The sequence below is a fragment of the Acipenser ruthenus genome, chromosome 3 (assembly GCF_902713425.1).
Source record: "Acipenser ruthenus chromosome 3, fAciRut3.2 maternal haplotype, whole genome shotgun sequence".
Classification (NCBI taxonomy): domain Eukaryota; kingdom Metazoa; phylum Chordata; class Actinopteri; order Acipenseriformes; family Acipenseridae; genus Acipenser; species Acipenser ruthenus.
This window is the reverse complement of record NC_081191.1, coordinates 101,948,412-101,974,127: the sequence shown is the minus strand read 5'-3', so window position 1 is coordinate 101,974,127 and position 25,716 is coordinate 101,948,412. Positions and strand designations below refer to the sequence as shown.

At 38.3% G+C, this 25,716-nt stretch overlaps 1 protein-coding gene across 3 annotated transcripts in view; it reads left to right on the top strand.

The window, feature by feature from the left end:
* The first annotated feature begins 16,379 nt into the window (after positions 1–16,379).
* The window catches only part of LOC117394663 (voltage-dependent L-type calcium channel subunit beta-2-like), a 122,323-nt gene continuing 112,986 nt past the window's right edge, over positions 16,380–25,716 (top strand). For 2 of the 3 annotated variants that reach the window (XM_059019996.1, XM_059019990.1), the window contains exons 1-2: positions 16,380–16,700; positions 18,052–18,144. In XM_059019996.1, coding sequence (XP_058875979.1) covers positions 16,620–16,700; positions 18,052–18,144 — 174 coding nt within the window. In that variant the 5' untranslated portion in view covers positions 16,380–16,619. The remainder of the gene's footprint in view (positions 16,701–18,051; positions 18,145–25,716) is intronic. The other variant, XM_059020014.1, reaches the window with a different exon arrangement.

Genomic DNA, 25,716 nt, shown 5'->3' with positions numbered 1-25,716 from the left:
CAATCATGAAGTGGAACGAAATTTATTGGATATTTCAAACTTTTTTAACAAATAAAAAACTGAAAAATTGGGCGTGCAAAATTATTCAGCCCCTTTACTTTCAGTGCAGCAAACTCTCTCCAGAAGTTCAGTGAGGATCTCTGAATGATCCAATGTTGACCTAAATGACTAATGATGATAAATAGAATCCACCTGTGTGTAATCAAGTCTCCATATAAATGCACCTGCACTGTGATAGTCTCAGAGGTCCATTTAAAGCGCAGAGAGCATCATGAAGAACAAGGAACACACCAGGCAGGTCCGAGATACTGTTGTGGAGAAGTTTAAAGCCGGATTTGGATACAAAAAGATTTCCCAAGCTTTAAACATCCCAAGGAGCACTGTGCAAGCGATAATATTGAAATGTAAGGAGTATCAGACCACTGCAAATCTACCAAGACCTGGCCATCCCTCTAAACTTTCAGCTCATACAAGGAGAAGACTGATCAGAGATGCAGCCAAGAGGCCCATGATCACTCTGGATGAACTGCAGAGATCTACAGCTGAGGTGGGAGACTCTGTCCATAGGACAACAATCAGTCGTATACTGCACAAATCTGGCCTTTATGGAAGAGTGGCAAGAAGAAAGCCATTTCTTAAAGATATCCATAAAAAGTGTCGTTTACAGTTTGCCACAAGCCACCTGGGAGACACACCAAACATGTGGAAGAAGGTGCTCTGGTCAGATGAAACCAAAATCGAACTTTTTGGCAACAATGCAAAACGTTATGTTTGGCGTAAAAGCAACACAGCTCATCACCCTGAACACACCATCCCCACTGTCAAACATGGTGGTGGCAGCATCATGGTTTGGGCCTGCTTTTCTTCAGCAGGGACAGGGAAGATGGTTAAAATTGATGGGAAGATGGATGGAGCCAAATACAGGACCATTCTGGAAGAAAACCTGATGGAGTCTGCAAAAGACCTGAGACTGGGACAGAGATTTGTCTTCCAACAAGACAATGATCCAAAACATAAAGCAAAATCTACAATGGAATGGTTCACAAATAAACATATCCAGGTGTTAGAATGGCCAAGTCAAAGTCCAGACCTGAATCCAATCGAGAATCTGTGGAAAGAACTGAAAACTGCTGTTCACAAATGCTCTCCATCCAACCTCACTGAGCTCGAGCTGTTTTGCAAGGAGGAATGGGCAAAAATTTCAGTCTCTCGATGTGCAAAACTGATAGAGACATACCCCAAGCGACTTACAGCTGTAATCGCAGCAAAAGGTGGCGCTACAAAGTATTAACTTAAGGGGGCTGAATAATTTTGCACGCCCAATTTTTCAGTTTTTTATTTGTTAAAAAAGTTTGAAATATCCAATAAATTTCGTTCCACTTTATGATTGTGTCCCACTTGTTGTTGATTCTTCACAAAAAATTACAGTTTCATATCTTTATGTTTGAAGTCTGAAATGTGGCAAAAGGTCGCAAAGTTCAAGGGGGCCGAATACTTTCACAAGGCACTGTATATACTCACACTTTTATTTTCTCAAAATGAACACCTAGCTCCTTCAGAGCGCTAACTAAACTTTCAGGAACAGTTTGCCCGACACAAAAACAAAATACACACAGTACCTCTCTTGTGACTGCTCGGCAGCAGGGCACACACCTTCCTGCTTCCTTCTACTCAGCAGGCCTGAATGAAAGATCTGTGAAGCCTTTATACCACACAGAACAAGCACAGGCAGCTGGCTTCAATTTACATTGGCAGGGCCAAAACAACAAAACCATTAACACAACAATTAGCAAAACAATTAACACACTTGTTTTTTTGGCAGGAAGGATTTTAACCCCCTGCCTTGCTACAATATATATATATATATATATATATATATATATATATATATATATATATATATATATATATATATATATATATATATATATATACTGTATAAAGCATGTCATCATGTAGAAGAATTCAGAGTCGGGTCTAGGCCTTCTAGGAACCGGGTTACCCGATTCCTGGAAAGGGTTAATTACACTGTTTTTGCCCCTAAAGCACTACGAACTAATGCATGCATGTTTGTGGCTGTAGGTCGAAATAATCAAGTTTGACGGTTGTTGTACGTCATGGCCAGAGCAGGGGAGAAGGGAAGGGAATGCGAGCCAGCTGAATGCACGCATTTCTGTGTGTTCTGCTTTCACATTTTTAAATGGTCAGTTTGAGAAATAAACTTTGTTCATCAGCTGACCCTGCGATAGTACAAAGCTCACGCTACATATTGTTTTACATAATGGTAAAGTTGCTCTTAAATTACTGTGGCTGATTCTTTGGCTGAAGAGATATTATCAGCTCATCATCTAACCATGGAATCTTGTGCAATTAAATCACTTAAACTCCTGACAGTAAACAACATAACAAAATCTACTGGGATGCAAGACGCAAGAGACGAAAAAAAATCTATTTGTGTTGACTCAAAACTTTATTTAGGCACTCTACGATGTGACTGGCTAAAGATAACATTGGTTTACTGGAGTTCACAAAGACACCCTTTTTCAGCTTGGTACGGTAACCTTTTCATGTCCTTGTTTGTTTAATTCTTGCTCTTTTTGCTGCATTACAGCCCTTCATTAATTACGTTAAGTTTTCAAGGCATTTTGTTAATAGCACGTGTGCAAGACACAAACCTTAAGTGTTTTTTTATTTCCTAAACAATTGTTCATTTAAGCTACTTTTTCAGTAAAACTTTATATTAAGATGCTGCTTATTAACGGCTTATAAATGTATAATAGATGCGTAATAACTATGTTATATAGTGTTAATAAAGCATTATAGATGGTTTGTAACCATGCAATAGCCATAGACGGAATTACATTTAAACATCCCAAAGTACAATAGGCGGCTAGAAACTGTCCCCTTTATAAATGTGTCATTCTGTTTATGGCTATTGCATGGTTAAACATCCCAAACTAGAATAGGTGGCTAAAAACTACTCCCTTTATAAAACTGTTATTCCATTTATGGCTATTGAATGGTTATAAATCATCTGTAGTGCTTTATCAACACTTTATAACATAGTTATTAAGCATATGTTATATATTTATAAACTATTTATAAACCATTAATAAGCAGCACCTTAATATAAAGTGTTTTTTACACAACAGTACTCACATGTTTGGTCACCATCACAACTGTTGCAAGAAACTGGGGTTCATGTATTCTGCTGGTGTTAATATACCTGATGAAGACACGTTAGTGTCAAAATGCTTTGTTTTACAACTATGTCCTTTTTTAAATCAATAAAGAGATTTTGATGAAGAATATAAATGAGTGGGAGTCAAGTATTTAAACCTCTTTGAAGCAAAATGAATTTCGTTTCGTAACCCATTTAAATATAGTTTGCTTGAAAGAAATTTGAACGCTTGCATTGCCGTAGAGACTTTCAGTGTGTTTGTGTGTATATATATATATATACATAATCAGTCATCTTGCATTCGTAAATATTGACACTTGCTTTTAAAGGGAGATGCAGCATTTTTGTGTCTAACCCCTGAAAAAGTTGTCAGAATGTTTTTTTTGTTGTTGTTCTTGCATTTCTAACCATTTTAATCGCAGTCTGGAGCTCTGCATTATGATTTCTCATTTCTCTGTGCTTCAGTGGTACAAACAGATTGATACATGATGGTGCGATTGAGAGAGCATTGTGTTTTGAGGAATCACATCGTCATAAAGACCTGTCGGCGCGCACCAGTGGCAAGCCTGTCGCATACCAGTAAAGGTACGCGTACCACAGGTTGGAAACCACTGGCTCTGCTACAGTAGGTAGCATGGAAAACTGAGACGTTCAAGTTTAGCAAAAAGAGATTCGAAGAGGAATCGAATCCTGAAAATGGATTCGGGTAATATTGAGAACTGGGTAACCCGGATGCCCAAGTACCTTATGTCACCCCTAATATATATATATATATATATATATATATATATATATATATATATATATATATATATATATATATATATATGAGGAGTGGCAGACACTGTTGAAGCAGCAAAGGTCATTCAAAATGATCTAGACAGCATTCAAAATTGGGTAGACACGTGGCAAATGACATTTAATAGAGAAAAGTGTAAAGTATTGCATGCAGGCAATAAAAATGTGCATTATAAATATCATATGGGAGATAGTGAAATTGAAGAAGGGAACTATGAAAAAGACCTAGGAGTTTATGTTGACTCAGAAATGTCTTCATCTAGACAATGTGGGGAAGCTATAAAAAAGGCTAACAAGATGCTTGGATATATTGTGAGAAGTGTTGAATTTAAATCAAGGGAAGTAATGTTAAAACTCTACAATGCATTAGTAAGACCTCACCTAGAATATTGTGTTCAGTTCTGGTCACCTCGTTACAAAAAGGATATTGCTGCTCTAGAAAGAGTGCAAAGATGAGCGACCAGAATTATCCCAGGTTTAAAAGGCATGTCGTATGCAGACAGGCTAAAAGAATTGAATCTATTCAGTCTTGAACAAAGAAGACTACGCGGCGATCTGATTCAAACATTCAAAATCCTAAAAGGTATAGACAATGTCAACCCGGGGGACTTCTTTGACTTGAAAAAAGAAAAAAGGACCAGGGGTCATAAATGGAGATTAGATAAAGGGGCATTCAGAACAGAAAATAGGAGGCACTTTTTTACACAGAGAATTGTGAGGGCCTGGAACCAACTCCCCAGTAATATTGTTGAAGCTGACACCCTGGGATCCTTCAAGAAGCTGCTTGATGAGATTCTGGGATCAATAAGCTACTAACAACCAAATGAGCAAGATGGGCTGAATGGCCTCCTCTCATTTGTAAACTTTCTTATGTTCTTCTTATGTTCTTATATATATATATATATATATATATATATATATATATATATATATATATATATATATATATATATATATATAGCCTGGTGTCTGTGTGCATCATCTTTGGACCTGCAGTTTTTTTTTGTGTGTGTGTGATTGGAATCCACTTTAGTACCATGACAATGCCAAAAAAAATGCTGTTCATTTAAATCTAAATATATCTTTATATTTAAATAAAACAATAACTCCTTAGCACTAATAACAAGTACAGTGTATAAGGAGGGCAAGCCCTCCCAAATAAAGAGTTTCACAAGAAATCTCCTCAATGATGGGTCATGAGGTGAACTTCAGACCCCAAGCTCAGATAATAAACATAGCTCAGTACAAGGACTTTGCAACGTTGCCCCATCATGTGCTGATGGTGCTGGATTATTCTGCCCATTTGGCAAAATATATGTGCCAAGATATGGGTACAGAAAGGCCACATCATTATTTTACTGTTATTACTCACCCGAGTATGCTACCACCATCACATCACTAAATTTAGAATTGCCGTAGGAGCCACTGCAAGCAAGCATAACCATAATGCTAATAACAGAATGCTTTACAGGGACATACTGTGAACAGAATAAAACATATACAGAATAAAAACAACACAGACTGCTTGTCTACAAACTATCTTGGTACATATTGTACTTTCTCCTTAACTTTTTATAATGTTTGCAATCAATCATTGCAACTTCTTAAATACTTTTTTTGTTGTTTTCTATTTTTGGTAAGTCTGTTTCAAGGTGCTTGACTGGGAATTCAAAAGCTGCTGGTCACCAGCCATAGACATAATGATAAAGGCTTGATCAGCCAAAGTGCATTTATATATAAGCAACAGCACCATCTAGTGCCTAGCAGTGCATTTCCAGTAAAATAAAGAAATCTGAGGCTAGTTAACCCAAAAACATCCCTTTAGGAAAGTATGTTTGTGCTGTAACTGAAATACTGTCACAGGAAACCACAGATGTACTAAGGATGCAATATGCAATATACCCTGTACTTACTGTTCAGCACATGCTGTTTTTGTAAACTAATACTAGCTGAACTTCCTGATATGTTATTTGCTTATTCCTATAAAATTATAAGTGGGGAGTTTTTGTGATCAACATGTAAGGGCAATGGCCTCCCAGATCAAATGGTTTGTAAGCAGGAAGTAAAATGAATATGTAAAAAAAATAAGTGGTGGTTTTAAAGTGAAGGAAGTATACCTGTACATGACGTAGGTAACAGTTTTTGAAATATGGAGGGTGGTTAAAATTCATTATTTAACTATTACTTGTTGACAAAAAACTTTCAGAAAATGCTGTTTTTGGTTTTAGTATAACAAGCTACTGCATAGTCTAGTACTGTAGTAGTCAAGCTCCCTCTCGTGGATAATACCTGCAAACTGAAAGTATAAATACGAATGTCTCTGTGCTCTAAATTATAATGCAGTCGTGATCAGATGGATTACTACATATTTATAACTTCTCCTGCAAGACAATCATGCCACTATGACTGTTGGATGTATTACCTGGGACATTTAACGGCAGTGGCTTTCATGACCTCTGCAGACCTCAGCTTTATACAAGTAACTGTAGAATTGTGTTGAGAAAGCTGAATTCAGTGTTTGAATTGCCTATTGTCCTCCATCAGACCCCAGTGACCAGACGCAATGGGTTTCAATCATGTTTATGATTTGTAACTGTGTCTCAACATGGTTCAGCTTGAAGCTGATAAGCATTCCCCATACATGAAAGTGTATTTAATGGCTTGAACAAAAGCAGGAAGTTGGTCTTGTTATGAACAACACCCTCTTTGTGCTGGAAACAGTCAGTTGCCTGTAAATTAGGACCGTCACCGGCACTGTAATTTTAAGGAAAGAGCTCAAAAAAAAAAAAAAATCAAGGCTACATGCAATTGTTTTGAAATGTTGATAGTATGTGGGGAAGGAAATCAGTTATCTCTGCAACCGATATGTGTGAGGCCTGAACTGCCTTGCCAAGACACTCCCAAAGATTAGGGGACCTATTTTTAAGCAAATAGCAATGGCAGTGGCAGATTTTCAAAAGGGATTAACAATGATTATATATATATAAATATTGTTAATAGAATAGAACATTTATACAGTATATTAAATATAACAATAGGAATGCTTTTTCCACGCCCATTTATGACCTGTTTTTTATTTTTATTTCTAGTTTATTGTCTTAAATCTTTTTTTGGCAAACTACAACACCTGAACAGTATAAATAACGTGAGCCGAGTGCAGTAACACAATCTATCTTCTATAGTACAAAGCGCCACCTACTCACGGGAATTTACTTTGGCACACCGTAACATTACCAATCAATTCATTTCACCACAACCTAGCAGATACAAAGCATTGAATGGAGATAGTAGCATGAACCCACCCCCCCCTTCTCCAGGGAGAGGCAGTAATAATACCACACAACACATCTATGAGTCACCAAAAAGCTCATAGGCACACATGCAAAGAGCTGTAGCATGAGGTGGTAGGTCACTGGAGGAGCTTATCCAAGAAACAGCTGCCTGTATTACAAATTCCTACTCATCTTAACAAACACGTAGATATTCTATGTGTCAAAGTAGTGTAATATTTGTATTAAAAAGTATAACATAGTTCATTACAGCTGGGCATGTATTCAGACTACACTGTTTGTTGACTGATTTAGAGTTACTATGGTAGTCTGCATAATAAAAGTTCAGTTTGTTCCCAACAAATAAATCCTCTGAGACCATAGGACTTAAGAAAAATACAGCAGAGAACATAGGGAAAAAAACTTTAACCATACTGTTCCCAACTTGAAACTACAGTAAATGAGTAACAACAAACAATGCACTCACAATTTCACTTTTTATATCTGCTTTGTTCGAAAACGCATATGTTTGTGTGGATTCATCTGAATGAGAAAACACACATTATAAAAAGTTATCCCTTTTGTAACAGGGGAGATCTGTGCTGACTTTCTGGTGTATCCGTGGTTCTGCAGGAAGGGGCCAGCAGCCTCGTAGATCCGCCTGTCAGTCATGGCGATGACACTGAGAGGTGGGGAAGACGGTGTGTTGGCTTTCCCTCTCTCTGAGTGGCTGAGAGGCGGGTCTTGGGGGATTGCTCGGCCCATAAGAACTGCGCTTGGTTGTGCATTCGGGTGGCCGTGAGTGGAAACACACAGAGACGCTGGCTGAGAAGGCCAGTGGTTGGAGCGAGCGACCAAAACAGGCAAGCACGGCTGAGGAAGAGCCAGCAGTAAATAAACCATTTTATTGAAATCTCTTGTTACGTACCCGAGGGGACGTGTGTAGTGATAGAGGAACCTTGGCCACCCCAGTGTATAGTGCATAGCAGCGTAGGATGGAGATCCCGAACTGACCGGCTTAGCGGCAGTGGGGGCACTGCGTAAGCAGCACCTTTATTTTGTAGTTTTATTACTGTGTTTTATTTGCCCTTTTCATTTCACCTTTTGTTTTCATTATTATTTTGAGCACCTGTGAGTGCACCAGCGTTTCACTGTTTACCAGTATTGGTATTGCTGTGGTTCTGTGTACCATTGTCGGTGGGCTAAAAGAAAATACAGAAAATAATAAAACTGGGCACCAGTGCAGTGTTTTCAATTAAACCTTCTGGCCTTAGCATTGGAAGACAAGCGTAACATGACCAATAAGTTGCCACCTGTTCCATCAAAACATTACACACAAAAGACAACATTCCTCCGCCCAGGAGAGCAACCACCAAGAAAAGGTGTTAAAACCAATCCTCGCCCAGGACAACTGGAAGCTGCTAGTGACTGGAAAATGCTGGCAGATGTTGGTCAATGGCTTATTTTTCCATCTGAGATTGCCACCACTAACCTTCGACCAGATATTGTCTTGTGGTCTGGATCAGCAGGCCTTGTTCACCTGGTAGAGTTAACAGTGGCATGGGAGGATGCTGTAGATGAGGCGTATGAGAGGAAGAAACTGCGGTATGCTCAACTAGCCACTGAAGCAGAACAGCGAGGATGGAGAGTCCGGGTTTACCTAGTGGAGGTGGGTTGTCGTGGATTTGTGGCACACTCTACAACCCGGTTTCTCAGTGGCCAAGAGTTGCGTCGCACAGTGAAGAACTTATCTGAAGCAGCAGAGAGGAACTCAAGCAGAATAGAAAGAAAGAAACGCTGATGTACGGGTAAGTAAGCTGGGCTGAGTTGAGTGGGGGACAGAGGGGGGTGATGCTGGGACGCCAGAATCACCGTCGAGCCCTCTTGAGGTGTCGTGGGCTAGTCAACGAAACACCAAGGATGGAAGGTGCCCACTGATCCCCGGAGCCAGCATCGCAGCCGTTGTGTGTGCTGATGCGCTAGGGAGGCAATAAGCTGATCCCTGGAGCCAGCATTACACTTCAGCCATCAACACCAGACAGAAGGATATCTACATCATCATATGGAAGGAAGCGCAAATGGATGGAGACACAGATGGATCACATTAGTTTACTGTAAAGCTATGTCTTAGCTGGTGCTTATCTTGGTGAGAGCCGAGTTCAAATCAGCATGAAGTTTTAACATCTACTATCGTGTAATGGAAATCATCATGTCTCCCATGTGTGTCAGTGAATTGCCCGCCACCCTTCCACACCTGTTCATTTATTTGTTGAACAAGATATTTTATGATTGATATTAGAGCTAAATGTTGCTGGCACATCCTTGTAACTAAACACTTCCTGGTTTTTTTAAGTTAGGTTTGCAATAGTGGAAAAGTCAAACACAGGAAGTGAAAAGGTACCAAGAATGTATTGCGTTGTATTTGAAAACATTGATAAAAAGAGGGGAAAAAACGTGAAACCCTGTTAGCATTCCTTTTAGGCAGGCGCAGGTGAAGGTAAAGGCCCAGTCTACAAGTGTTTTGTTCCTTTGTTTGAACCTTTATCTTGGCCTTTGTGCCGTGTTTATTTGTCTTTGTTGTTTGTTTAATTAGAAGTGCGCAGACGTGCCTAAACTGCAGCTTTTCCTGACTCTGAGTCTCCTTTCTGATGCTATCCTGCTACAATTAGTGAAACAGGAACAAGCTGAAAAATGTAATAGGAAAAGAAATGGTTAGGCAGTATACCTTAATCGTTTTTCTGAGCCATCAGAGATCTTAACATAAAGAAAGGCACTATAGGCTGTATCCTGAGCCTGTACATAGATAAAAGAAACTATCAAATCCTTAAAAACAATATAAGGATTACAATGACTCAAAGGACTATGGTAATCATTAACACTAGGCATATCGGGGCTATTTAAAAAAACAAATGTACACCAAAGGTTAGTCTGCTGTAGTTATAACGTTTGTTTTTACTTTCAGCATTGAAGCACACATGTATGTACACGGAGCTGTCCTTGCAGCACCACAATTTCAGGTACAGAGTAATGACTTCATCCTTTGATACAGTACACCTGATTTGAACTGTATACCACTTTTATTTATTTATTTATTTTTTAAAATCTACCTCAGGAAAGTTTACAATATAACAAATGAGTCAAAACTAGCATGCTTGCAAAATGTCCACAAAATGCCAACTCTGTAAAACATTAGTTACCTAAATAGACCCCCAAAAAAGGGACAGTAACAAATAAAACCATATTTACCCTGAAGAATTCAACAGAAGGACACTGTAGAGCAACAATAAAGCAATTGAACCAGTGAGGAAGGCATTCAGTGATGCACACATCGGCAGGCTTCTTCAGATATTACTGCAAATAGTAATGCTGGTATTTCACCTTTGACGTTTTGATGACTATTGTATATATGATTCTGTACTTGCTGCATCAGCATTCCGTTTCATTTCCACGGCTGAACTTTTGGCACTGAATAGCAGGTGATTTATTCTTACAGTTTAATACATTTAAAAAGTACTGAACACTCAATAATATTATCTATGCCAAATATATATTGTACTTACTTTAATATAGTGGTACAGCGCATGGGCAGTGTCAGCTGGCAAGCCACAGAATATGTCTGCATTGAAACCCAAAACAAAAGATGAATGAGCCACAGTCCTGGTTCCCATCAATACGACTAACTTCTGAAGAATCTCAGCTTGGAATGTTTTTGCTCTGCTCACATTTTGACAGATAAGTGATAGTTGAAGGCTACAGTCCACCTGTAATAAATGTTAAACTTCATAAACTTTTATTCACTGTGACTTACAGTGTTTCAAATGTGCAGTGTGGCACTGGATATCATGTGCCATCTAATGTGATTCCTAGTACTGTATTTACATCCTAAAACCATTTTCACAAAGCCAGAATGACCAATTTGGGGTTGTCTTCATAAAAACGTTAATAGATGAGAATTAATGCTCCATCGATGCACATTAAGTTCTTCGTTTACAACTACGCTGGGCAAGGGTATTTTATTGAAGTTATCTACAATATTTTTTAAAAAAACTATTGGATGTTGAGTTATTATTTAAGATAACCCACTGCCAAAATAGCATCATTTAAATTTTACTAAAGTTCTACTATTCGTCTAGCGACCAAAACCGATATTCAACTGCATACAAAAACGTTTATTTATTTGTGTTGACTATTTGACATTTGATTTTGGTTTTCGCACTGTTCTGGTTCACAACAAGCTCACCCATCTGTACGTGAACGGCTCTTGCACGACACCTGTTGGGGTAGATGGAATTATCACGAGTCCAGAGTTCTGATCTGTGCTTTTATGAATTCTCTCTAAAAACACGACACAGCAAAATAATAAACAACTGACAACGCATGGCAGCACCAGCCAGCACGCTCTCGATTGCACATTCTTGCACACACGCGCCCCGTTCATTTTACTTTCACAAATTTCTCATATTTCTCAGCGCCTGCTGCATACACGCGTGGGTTGTGATTTAAACCTTTATGCGAGAGATGTCACAGTACGGTGGGCTGCTTTTCAAAAGGACCAAGCCAACAACTTAAAAAAATATTTTTTAAAACTTAAACCCTCGCGAGAATTGATAATGGTTTCAAATTCATTCATGCATTTGAAAACCCGAAGTAATTTTACTTAAAATATCTTTTGATTGTGGTATAATAATAATAATAATAATAATAATAATAATAATAATAATAATAATAATAATAATAATAATAATAATACTGTAAGTCAACAGATGAAAACAAGTTATATCATGAAATGATATCATCATGACTTACAAGCAGTACTGTCTCTAATAAGTGAGTGGCATAGTGTGTGGCTGAAAGACAGACAGCATACCCCCGGATTTTGATACTCTGGAAATCGTGCCAAAAAAGTCCTTAGCAAGTTCATCGCAATTTAAAGTTCTGAACAATATATTTATTTGAGAGTGTTCTATTCTGAAGGTAAATAGCTTGCCTTTATCATTTATGAGGACAAGACTTTCCTCTTTCTTTTACTAACAAAAAATAAAATATCTGTTGATTTTCTGTTTATTTAACATTTAGTCAATGTCATAGTTACTTTTTACACATGCAGTTTAGAGAAATAAGCTAAATGTATTAGATTTAGTATTAAGAAAGGCTCTCTCTTCCACAACAGTAGCACTACTGTGGAAGTCCCCATTATAAGGTCCTGCACCTAATATTGGGTTGGGCACGTTTTTGCCCTGATCACAGCCTTTTCACAACGTGGCATTGAACTGGGAAGTGTCTCAAGGGATGTTAATGCATTCAGTCCAAATAATTAACTCAGTTGGTACAGGGTGATCAGTAGTGGATTGTGATGACGAATGTGTCGTTCAAGCTCATCCCAAACATACTTAATTGATTTGAGATTCAGGAACTGTGGTGGTTAAGGAAGATGCCTGTATATTATGGTGCATTACTGTCTTGGCACAAGTGCTGCATTGTCAGGTGGACTTGATCTGCAACGATGCTTAAGAAAACTGCTGCATTTGTTCTGCTTTCCAGAGTAATCAAGGGACCGAATACATACCAGGCAGTGTATATGTAAACTGATGTACATATGTACATGGGATCTCCAGGGGGAGTAATAATACACCTTAATGTACCTTTACACTGGGAATGAGCTTGTAAGAGTTACATGTTATGTAGGCTTTACCACTAGGTGGTGTCGTTAGTTTGAATAAAGAGAAGTCTAATTCAGATCGGATCATTTTAATAAACTATTGGTAGCAGACAACTGCTTTCACCCTTTAAATAAAATAACAGAGACCTTATTATTGAATACAGTATTATTATTTCTTTCTTAGCAGATGCCCTTATCCAGGGCAACTTACAATTGTTACAAGATATCACATTATTTTTACATACAATTACATTATTTTGTACACATTTTTTTTTTTTTACATACAATTCCCCATTTATACAGTTGGGTTTTTACTGGAGCAATCTAAGTAAAGTACCTTGCTCAAGGGTACAGCAGCAGTGTCCCCCACCTGGGATTGAACCCACAACCCTCTGGTCAAGAGTCCAGAGCCCTAACCACTACTCCACACTGCTGCCCGGTACTCAGAAACAAAACAGAGTTGTCCCCCTAAAATTCACCTGAAGATTGGTTCTGGTCCATTTTGAGTGGCCTGTCTCCTATATCAGGCAGAAGTTTGTTTTTATGAAGTACAGTTTTATAAATGAAATGCAGGTTGATATTCATGCAACTGCTCTTGACCATTGTTGGATATTTAAACAGTCTATATCCACAAATACTGTACCCTGTGCCTTATTTGGCCTACGTAGAATGCTGCATTTTGGTATTGGCAGCACAAACAATGGAGAACAGAATAGGGAAAACAATGTATTGGCTTATTCTGTGCTAGTATCAACATTTAGCGCTCAGCATCCTTAGATAAAGCCACAGCATATATATATATATATATATATATATATATATATATATATACAACGACAGGCAGTATACAAGGGTTGAGGGGTTTTGAGAACAGTGGGCCTGGCCCTTGAGATGGGGGTCACTTGACATGATTGTATTCTCTATACTCATACAATCATAAATTATAAACTTTTCAGCTGACTATACTAATTTCCAATGCTGTTCTTTAGATCAATTAAGAAGACTATTTATCGCTTTAAAACAAATATACTGTAAATTACACATTGGTACAAGTGGCACACATTAAACATGTTACAAAGGCTGGTTATGACATTACTCATGGGATGAAGTCATATCTAACAGCCTGTAAACACCTGCCTTCTAATTATTTCCTGTCTGATGTATAATAACCAGAGCATTGTTCACAAATGCAGCCCTTTCACCATCTTCATCAGTGCAGTAAACATGAAATGAATGAGATCAAGCTGGTTAAATATACTGCTGTGTAACAAATACTACTTTTTAATTTGATATCATGAAGTTCTACTAATGTGCATACATATATTCATGTGTATGTGTCTGAAAATGACAGCACATTGTTTCTGCACCTGGCACACTATACAGTACACTGTTGGCTACATTAAATCACTACATTACCAAGACTGATCAATGCAATCGCCACTCATGCAAGATTCTAATGTAGGTAGAACTGCATTGGCCCTAGCACTAAGGTTGGCAGGTAAAAAGAGGCACTGTGCGTGTCACCCTCTGACCTCTTCCTGTTTCTCCTCCCATGGTGCAGTGAGCTAGTCATACCTTTGTGTTTTTTACCATGTCACAATATCTCAGAGCACAATATCTGTGAGCCCAGGTCCACCCCAACCGTTGCTGAAAGCAGCTTATCATATACTGAGGGATACACTGCACTGGCACCTGTCATTCACCCAATACACTATTATTTTCAATTGGCAGAATTGTAGATAATACATTTATGTTTCAGTAAGAATGCAATTGGATGCCCCTAAATGATAGGAGGGGGGCAAGATTCCATTGCGTCATCCACAGATAAACAGAAGTTGCTTAAAAAGGTAGGGGATAACACCATCTGCTTCCTCGTTTTTAGAAATAGCAGGGGTTCAAAATCTGTAATCATGGCAAAATACAGTGGGCTCGATTTATAAAGCTCTGAGACAGGTTTGCCATGCCAGTAATGCATTTTACTGGCACCTTATTCTTCTGTTTGAATCATAATCATAAAGCTGCTTTAATGTGCCCTTATGTTGGTATAGTGACTTGTTTTTGCTATTTTTAATTGATATAACAATATCTTGATTTTTATATAGTGCCTTTGATAGTGGCCCACCATCACAAAGCGCTTTAAAGAGGTAGGCTGTGAACTGTGCATTATATGCATAGTCACTTACAATAGGACATTGATTTAACATCTCATCCATAGGATGAAGCACAAGGAGGTTAAGTGACATGCTTAGGGTCACACAATGAGTCAGTGGCAGAGGTGGGATTTGAACTGGTAACCTTGTTGTTACAAGCCCTGGACTTTAACCACTGGACCACACTGCCTGATACAATTTTTTTTTATTAATCGGTCTAAATAGATCTGTTAGTTGGCACAATAACTTCTTAATGTATGTTCCAGGCTTAGATGTTTAAAGCTGCAGTGTTATTATTAAAAAAATTACACTAAAATATAATTGTAGGTGAACATTTTTTCCATAATGTAGCCTTATGTGCACTCAGCTTCATCAAAAACCAGACTTTGTTGGCTTACCAGTTTGTTTACATTACTTAAAGTAGTTTTACAGTAGCTCCAGGCACGAAAGCTTCCTCCATCCTTTAGCTTTCTGGCTGGTCTCACTCTGTCTGTGACACATTTAGCACCCAGTCACTGCGCAGTCTCCCTTATTTTGAAAACTCAATGTTGACAGCTATGATTTTTTTTTTTTTTATAGACTTATTGTATTATTATTATTATTATTTATTTCTTAGCAGACGCCCTTATCCAGGGCGACTTACAATTGTTACAAGATATCGGATTATTTTTACATACAATTACATTCTTTTTTACACATTATTTTTACATACAATTACCCATTTATACAGTTAGGTTTTTACTGGAGCAATCTAGGTAAAGTACCTTGCTCAAGGGTACAGCAGCAGTGTCACCCCACCAGGGATTGAACCCACAACCCTCCGGTCAAGAGTCCAGAGCCCTAACCACTACTCCACACTGACCTTTATTGAAAGTGTAGGGGGAAGAACGTATCCCATTACCTGGAGATCTGGATATAGGAACTGTTGCTTGAGTCAAGATGTCTCAATTAGTGTTTGTCAAGGCTGGGAGATGGCAGAATATGGGGAGACAGCTTCTTATTGAATTAGGAGAAAGCTTTAAAGGCTACTAATCTTAACTAAGAATTAGAGCACAAACATGGGGTGTATTTTAGTTCCCTAGAATCACTGGAATTATGTTATATATATGTGTGTGTGTGTGTGTGTGTGTGTGTGTGTGTGTGTGTGTGTGTGTTTAAATTGTTAAATAATGAGATTAGCTTTACCAAAAGCTTTAATAATTGTTTAGTGATGATTGGAATACTTTGCTGAAATAGATTAACTCAATTTAAAGTTTTAGAAAGATATCTTAAATTAGGTCCTCCTCGTTTCCTCCTACAGGACCGCGCCCCCTTAACAACTTCCTCGCTGCTCCGCTCAGCCTCAGAACTGCAACAACTTCTGCCAAGCAAAACAGGAGCGATTGGAAACAGAGCTAATCAATGGCAACGCGTCACAGTGCAACTGGAATTCTGCCTTGCTGAAGAATGACAGAAGTAGTTTAATAGACTACTAATTTTAACCAAAAACACAAATCAGTGTTCAAATTATTCCACATGTTTATGTTACTTTAACAACCCGCCGTTGCATTGAACTTTATCAAATGGTTCAGAGCAACATGTTCCAAACGCCTTCCACTTCTGAAGAGATCCAGATGGACATGCTGGAAAACCCCCGGTTACAGGTACAGTGCCTGTTTCACTGCATATTTCTTCGTCTTCTTTTTGTTTATTATTAAATTGCTGACATTTTGACTTTAACAATAAATAGCAAAATTGACTCGTTTTTATTCAACAAGATAACGAATTACCATAATTATGTTCTGTTGAATACGGATATTTGCAAGCAGGTTAAAGGGAGTAATCGTAGCTGTCGTTATTTATTTAGGTATTTTTTAAAGTAGTTTCGAATATATATATATATATATATATATATATATATATATATATATATATATATATATATATATATAATTTGCAATTTTGCAGTATGCTACGCATGTAGATCATTATTTCTGCCATTTCACTAGTACAGATGCATTAAGGGTTAGCTTAAAACATATTCTATGCATATTAATGCCTATTGGTTTTACTTGATCTCCCCTATCATTATTTAATAACTACAGTACTCAAATAAGATTTAGTGTAAGGTGACTACGCGTCATGTGGTTATATGTATTACACTAGTATATTAGGATCTTTCTTTCTTTCTTTCTGTGTAAAAAAAGTGTGTGGATTTCTGGACACCCACCAGAAATATCAGTGTAATTAATTACATCAAAGTCAGGAACTGCATTATTATTATTATTATTATTATTATTATTATTATTATTATTATTATTACAAAAACACAATGGTGTCAATTAAATCTTGGAACTCAAATCTTGGGGTAAACATCTGTGCAGAATTCAAATCTGAAACTTATGTTTATCATAGAATGGTCAGAGAGACAGATAACACGTTATTTCAAGTGTCAGCAGGGCTGGAACTAGGGGTGCTGGGTGTGCAGTAGCACCCCTTGGCTTTGCATGGCTTCCATCATATACAGGGGTTACAGTTTTGTTCAATGGCTTTCAGCACTCCCACAATAAAAATGGTTACAGCGCCACTGAAAAGTGTCCCAGGATTTATAAGGATCAAAATAGTTTGTACAAGTAATATTTTGGGATGACAAGCTGCAAGGTCAAGGTCACAGAGGGATTCTATAATATCAAAATAATGTCCATTGAGCCCATCTGGCTGGTGTGACTAGCCTCGCTGCACAAATCTTGCACTTAGGATTCAGCCTTTGTAACATTTTGAATGTGCCATTTGTTTCTTGGTTTCTGTTCTAGTGTGCATTTACACTTTTCTTGCTTTGAGGAAGGTAAAACATTATAATAAACTAAGCCAAGTAGACAAACATTTCAACATTTATCCACTTGAAATAGTTTCTTGAATTTGTTTTCCATTCTGTTTTTGTTACGGATGGATTTTCAGTGGGTTTGTCAGATAGCATTTGGATGCTGTTGTAATTTCTTCCTTTATTTTATGAAGGCTCATGGAAAAGGAGCTCGAAGGAAAGGACAATTTAAAGGCTCTGATGAAAGCACTTCATCAGACACCACTTCTAACAGCTTTGTCAGACAGGTAAGGCAATGCTTATTCATTTGCTGTGTTGGGATAAACAGATATGCTATTATTTCATGGATAAACATGAATGTAATATTGTGATATTCATTCATTGTTAACAGTGCTCCGGGCCTGGTTCGAAGACTCAAATCTGGGCCCCCGATACACCGCCCCCCCCCCCAAAAAAAAAACCAAAACCCAATTCAACACAGAATACTTTTAAAAAGGGGGAAAAAAAGGTTATTTACAGGCCCCTGACAGGCCCAGGCCTGGTTCCACTGGAACTGTTGGAACCCCCCTTCACACGGCCCTGATTTGTTAATTACTGTGGCTAACGACAACATACATTGACTGTCCAAATTATCAGAGTGACCTGCTTCCAAAGCCCAAAATGATTAGTTTCCACTATGTTGTTCAAGTGGAAACAGATGTGTACTGTCCAGTGTTTAACTTTTCTGGAGTTTGGGCTACTGTAGCATGTCTCTTGCTTGTCACAATAAGTTGCACACATTTGCAAGCTTGAGCCGTAATGCCCTGTTTTCCAGTGGTGTTTCTCTGCAAAGGCTGCCATTGCTGGAACACAGCAAGACTGCTTTGATGGGAATGTTGGCCAATGCAGTCAGTGCATTGTGGGTACAAGCTTGTAGCATAGGTACAAGCTTGTTGCACGGGTACCCACTATCATGCCCCTGAAACTTTACACAGCTACAAAAAATACATACATTGCAGACTAGTAGCTGCTAATGTGGTTCATGCTTCAGCTGGCCAATTTGGCCAAGACCCACACTCTCTGAAGTCAGGAACCACACTCTCTGAAGTCAGGAACCACACTCTCTGAAGTCAGAAAAACAACACAACCAGTGCATTTCCTTGATGTTGTTGTTGTTGTTGTTGTTGTGTGAGCCTCCTTGTAGGCCATGTTCAGCACAAGATAAGAAAGTCTTAATTTCTTATCTCATTTAACAAGATATTTATTCACACCTAAAACTCCATTGTACTAAAGCTGCCATATTGATATTAGAAGGATTTTTCATTTCTCTTTCCAACAGAACAGTTTTGTAGAATGTTTAACAACACATAAGGTAGCCTTTTGAGATCTGATAAAAGACATTGTGTGTATGTTATAGCATGGGATTCTTGTTTTTTTGTTTTTTTTCCAAATACTTCTATGCTCATCCCTTATAAAAGTTTACCAAGGTATTTTTGCAGTATTGCCATGCTTTTCCCATGGTTATACTGTGCATTTACCATGTTTTATCCTGATTTTCCATGTTTATTAATACAGAATGGGTTACCATACCTTGCAGGTCTTTACAGTCTTACCAATGCTTTACCATGGTTTCACTCTATTTTATTACACGTTGCTGTGCTTTTACTATGGGAAACTTGTATAAGGGATGGTAGCAGATAAATCCAGACACTGCACAATGGTGTTAAGCATCAGGAGAGCTTCCCCTCGCAGCCCTGATCTGCACACCCCACTCTGCTGTTCACTCCTGCGCTTCTCACAAAAATCAAATGCCAGGAGTACAGAATTGTGTTGTGGTTTTGTGATGTTAACTACTGTCCACTGGGGGCTATGTTGAAGCAAGTAAACTCATTTTAATATATGACCAGTAATTAAATCAAACCCTTGACTTCAAAGGGGAAAGGCATGTGTGGAAAGCTAAACCATTAGTTTGTTTTGCCACCTACACTTCCTATAGACTTATTAGCTTTGGAATTTAAAGCCCAATACAAATTACAGCACTTCTGAATTTCTTCATGCATTGGAAAAGAAGACGCAGGTAGATTACAAAAATAAAAAAGAATACAATGAAGAAAGCAAAGTGTTTTTTTTTTTTTTTTAACACACTTGAGGTGTAATGGCTCAACATTCTGTTTGAGTTGAAGTGGAATCTAAATACAATTTATGTTGCTTGTCTTTTAAAGATATTTTTCAGTTTGCAGCCAAGAAACTGTGTTTTACGTTGTGATAGATGCAATTGATTTTGCTCTGCAGTGTTCAAAAGAAGCACTGAATCTGAATAATGGGTCAGAGCTGAAAGGTCCTAATGGATTTTAATGAGCACAAATGACCGTATCTTGTGATATATCCTGCACCCCTGCAGTCACGTCATGCTGTGCGTTGGAAAAACAGTTGCCATGATAATAAGGCTTCCCAAGGATTTCGTTTTTTTAATGACCATTTCATACGCAGAAAAGTCTGTGCTTAATGACTTCAAGCTTGTTAATGTACTTTATAGTGTTATATTTTATTAATACCATTTTTCTAATTATCTTTAGTAGCGATGTAGAGCATTTGTGATTCTATGGAGCAGTGATACTAAAAGTAGAGTAGTCCACATTTATATCATTTTAATGCTTTTCTATACTGTCCCAGGTCCCAGCCAATGCACACTGGTAATCCATTGCAGTACAATGGCACTGTGATAGTGTATCAGAACCATTGGTTGTTTTGCAGTCAATTTGAGAATTACACCATTCCAAATGAAATGGCTCTGGAAACTAGTACTGGTGTAGGCATATTCTTGTGTTATAATCATTCTTTTAAGCCATTCTCAAATTCTGCACTTACTGACATTTCAATTGCTATTAACCTACTGTATTACCTGATTATATCACAGACCAGTTGCTGTAACTTGTAGAGTGATGTTTCCAGTGGTAGTAAGGCAGCCTCTGTGCTCATTTCATTTAATCAGTGGGTTGTTGTACAGACAGTAGAAGCCTTTAATTAAAAAAAAATATTCCATGTGGCCTGAACATTTTCTATCTTTTGCCTGACAAAATGCCCAATTATAATTTTACTACAGTAGCTGCATAGTTCTCACTGGAAATGGCAAAAACTACCCTTGCTCCCTGGGTCCCCTCATCTCCTCCCATGGCTTCTCGTATCATTTCTATGCTGATGATACCCAGATCTTCTTCTCCTTTTCCCCCTCTGACTCCCACATCTCCTCCCGTGTCTACCTGTCTCTCGGCCATCTCCTCCTGGATGCACTCGCATCATCTTAAACTCAACCTCTCCAAATTAGACCTCCTCCCCTCTTCCTCCCCCACTGCTGATCTATCTATCTCTATTCCTCTTAAATACTTTTCCGCCTTGACTACTGCAACTCCCTCCTGGCCGGCCTCCCTGCTTCCACTATCTATCCACTCCAGCACATTGTTTCTCCCACGCTACTCTGCTGCTCTGCTCCCTCCACTGGCTCCACTTTCTCCCTACACCCCCTCTCGCCCCCTTCGCTTCTCTGCCACCGGCAAATAAGCTGTACCCCCGCCTCCGCTCCCCTGCCTCCAGAGCCCACTCCTTCTCCACCCTTGCTCCTGAGTGGTGGAACGACCTACCCACAGATATCAGGACTGCTCAGTCCCTGACCACCTTTCGGAGCCTCCTCAAGAAACATCTGTTCAGACAGCATCTGTAAACCTCACAATTCTCGACTATGTGGCACCCAATTGTATCAGTACTTGCACATCTTGTACTTGCATTTAACTGCTCCACACTTTGCTGTATTCCACAGCTGCTCTCAATCATAATTATATTTTCTGTATCTTGTACGTGATTTTACTCTTAAAGGTAACTGTATTCACAGTTTTTGTAATTGCTCTTATTTGAAATTGTTCTTATCCATTTATTGTACTTACTACTTGCTCTTAATGGAATTTACTCTTATAACCAAATATTTTTAAGTTTAACTGCTCTGTGAACAGGATGGCTTTGCAGGGGTGACGTCAGACCAGAAACACAGATTCAACACAAGGAATGGCAGGGCAAAACTGAAGCGCAACGGCGCTCAGCGTGTTTATTAAATAATAAAACAAACAAAAAAAAACACAAAAGACACAAAAAAAAAAGGCGCGTTGGCCAAACAAATAAACAAATAACAAATACTTATCGTGCTGGTGTATAAACCAGCACGCTTAGCAATTGTTATATTCTCTTTACCTCCTGTCTCTACTCTCGTTCTCTACTCCAAACACCCTTCCCTGAACAAACAAAGCTGCAGGCTTTTATATTTTGGCAGAGGGGTTAACTAGCTATTAATTATCTTATTACCCCTCTGCCATAGTCTGCACGAGTTTAATAAGGATGCGTGACTGTCAGCTAGATAAATAACCAGTAGCTGATCAGTCACGCATCCTCACGAGGTTTTAAAATCAAAAATACAAAACAATAACAAATAATGGTGGCGGCTTTACATCCGCGCCGCAAACAATGATAACACAAATAATAATAAAACAGCGCACATATATATAGGGGCGGGGCAGTCCGCCACATGCTCTTAGCTGTAATCACTCTCAAACGTAATTATTCACTGTATTTCTTTCTCTCATTTGAATTTGCTCTTATTTACTACTGATGTTATTGTATTTTATAACTGCTCTTAAATGTAATGTCATATTTTGCAATGTGATACTTTGTAATGTGATACGTTGTAGCAATTGTAAGTCACTCTGGAAAAGGGCATCTGCTAAGAAAATACTACTACTACTACTACTACTACTACTACTACTACTACTAATAATAATAATAAGTTTTTTGCTTGTATAACATTTTGTGCGTGAATTGAAAAACTGGCATTAAACTACTGTATAATGTACCTACTATAAGCTTATGCTGTAAAAAATAGAATTCACGTATTGACTTACATGTGTAACTGTGAGTTTTTGATGAAATACATTAGGCGGGAATTATAAAATTAAATGATATATCTATACAGTTTGGTGAGTCTAATACTGCTGTCTGTCTATACAGTTTGGTGGGTCTGATACTGCTGTCTGTAATACTGCTGTCTGTCTATACAGTTTGGTGAGTCTAATACTGCTGTCTGTCTATACAGTTTGGTGAGTCTAATACTGCTGTCTGTCTATACAGTTTGGTGGGTCTGATTCTGCTGTCTGTCTCTACAGTTTGGTGGGTCTGATACTGCTGTCTGTCTATACAGTTTGGTGGGTCTTATCCATGAGGTTGTGCTTCGTGTAGGCACTACCGAGATGAATACATTGTATACGCCATTAAGTAATAACACCTATGGGAACCAAACAGCCTGAAGTTGAAAGGAAATATAAGTTGTTTCAGCCAGTGTTTCCCACAGCATTCCCATATTTCTAAATATTTCCAAACTTTTATATGTTCTACACCATATGTAGAATCTGAGAGACAAGCACCCCCTGAATTAACCAGATCTAAAGCCCAGTGACTTTTCAATCTGTGAGTTTTTATAGAACGTGTTAGTTACCCCAGAAAAGCACCATATTTGAATGCAAAAATTGAGGAATAAGCTAATCGCACTGTGAAAGTCAGAGGTCTTATAGCAGTCTTCTGTCCTTGTGTTACTGGCTGTGTTGTGTGTTTTATGAGTGCTAGAAAATCTAGGATGGGCACTTATCTGAATAAAATCCAAATGTTTGCTTTGATATTTTTGTAGTGGTTCACAGAGGGGGAAAAAAAGATAAATTATCTTGTGAACTCAACATTATATATTTTCCAATGAGCCACCATATGTTTTGCTAATAACAATAAAGGAAAACGAATTGCCATTTGTTTTTTATAAGACCAGTATTTCGTAACAAAGAACTGGCAGTTGAAAATCATGTTCACTTTAGCATCTAAAGTGGGTGTTCTGTATAAGCTTAATGCATTGAACCACCTACACACTTGGAGTAACGTACACAAGCCTCTGGGAATAAAACAAAGAATGTCTCCAATATAAACTGTGGATTGTTTTAGTAATTAGGGTTTCCATAACAATATAACAAATAATACTCTTTATGATTGGACTTTTATCTACCAGTTCCCAATGTGTCTTAATTCACACCCGTCCACCTATGCCAATAGTATTGTTCCCTTCACTCTCCTACTAGAGAAAAGGATAGTGTACTACAGCACATTGTCACTTCAAAAGCCACATGTTTTTTGGTCTTGTGCAAGGTATCTGTCTAATTACTTCTGACAGCAGTGATTTACGCTGGATTCGTTTTTTTTTTTTCAATGCAACAGGACAGAGTGCAAAGGTTTCTGGGAACTCAATGAAGTGTGGTTCACTCCCTGGCAAATGTACACTGCTTAAAGGGGAAGTGTAATGCAAATGAATATATAACCATTTCAATAGAAAACATGTTAACTAAAGCTTTTGACACATTTTCAGCCTCTACTTGAGCAGTATATCGTTCAAAAAACCATCAATACAAATTACGATTTAATGTATTGGAGCTCTCTTCCTGTCGTTGCTCTATAGTCACACATAGTATTCTATTGAGCGTATGTCTCATTCCTATATTATGTAGCCGTTGTTTTGTTATGGTCGCCCTTTGTTGGTTTAAAGGCTTAGTCACACAAAAATACTTTTTGTTACTCTTTTTCCTTTTCTTATTTTTGCACCCGAACGCTTTGCATTCCAACATAATTCCCCTGGCTGGCGTTCACTGGTGTGGGTGGCTGTCAACGATATGACGTAACAGCAGCACCAGAAAGGTTCCAATATGGCAACGTCCTGCATTTCCAGCTGACACAAAAAGATTACCCTAAAATTGAAATACTGGACAAACGCTTGACTTTTTAACAAAATTGGCACAGCGAGACGCATTTGTTATGTATACAGAGGATTTAGGGAGCCTTGTTATTTTGAGTACAGTTCCCCTTTAAGGAAAGGATAGACCCTTTGTGTGTATGCTTGGCATTGAGACTGCCCTATGATATGGTAAATGACCAGGGAAATGTACTTCCAATAGGGTAAGGTGCAAATTAAGACACAATCACTTGTTGTTCTGTACTGTAATTTGTGTAAAATATGGTAGTACGCTATATCCTTTGAAATGTTTCTGCCTTTTTTTGGGCACACTGCAAGCAGAGTTTTGGAGCAATTTGGACAACAAGGTATGTACTGTACAGGAGGTTATAGATACGGTTCTGGCACTGTGTTTGAACAGTGGGTGTAGGAAATCATCAGCTGGATAGAGAGCAGGCTCTGCTAGATGACAGAAAGTAAACATAAGTCTGATTTGCAGCATGTTTGGTGCAAATGTACAGAGCAGTCAGGGTCTTGTTTTCAACAAAAAATGCTGTAGATGCTGTATTGGAAACTGGGAAAAAAAGGTAAAAAAACAAAAAAACCACAAACAAATATCATGTAGATTATCTGTCATTAAGCAGTGGCAGATATCTCAGGAATATATTGTGGAAGCTCAAGGGTTAATGTTATTCTTTACTCATTTCTTCATCACAGTCATGGTCTTATGGATTGTAGTGCTTCCTCCGCTTATGATAGTGATCATCTATGAGGTAACAGGTGGTCAAATTAAACAGGTGACCAATTCCGTATCTGGTGCCGAGACTAATGCATGCCTTTGTTTAAGCTAGAATTGATTATTGTAATGCACTTTTTTCTAGTGTCCCAAAACGTGTGGTATCTCACTTGCAGCTTGTTCAGAATACCGCCGCTAGACTTCTGACTAAAACCAGAAAAAGAGTGAACATATTACCCCTGTTTTGGCCTCTTTGCACTGGCTCCCTGCAGTATATAATTGATTTTAAGATTTTGCTGTTAACCTACAAGGCCCTGAGGCCCTGAATGGATTAGCACCTAG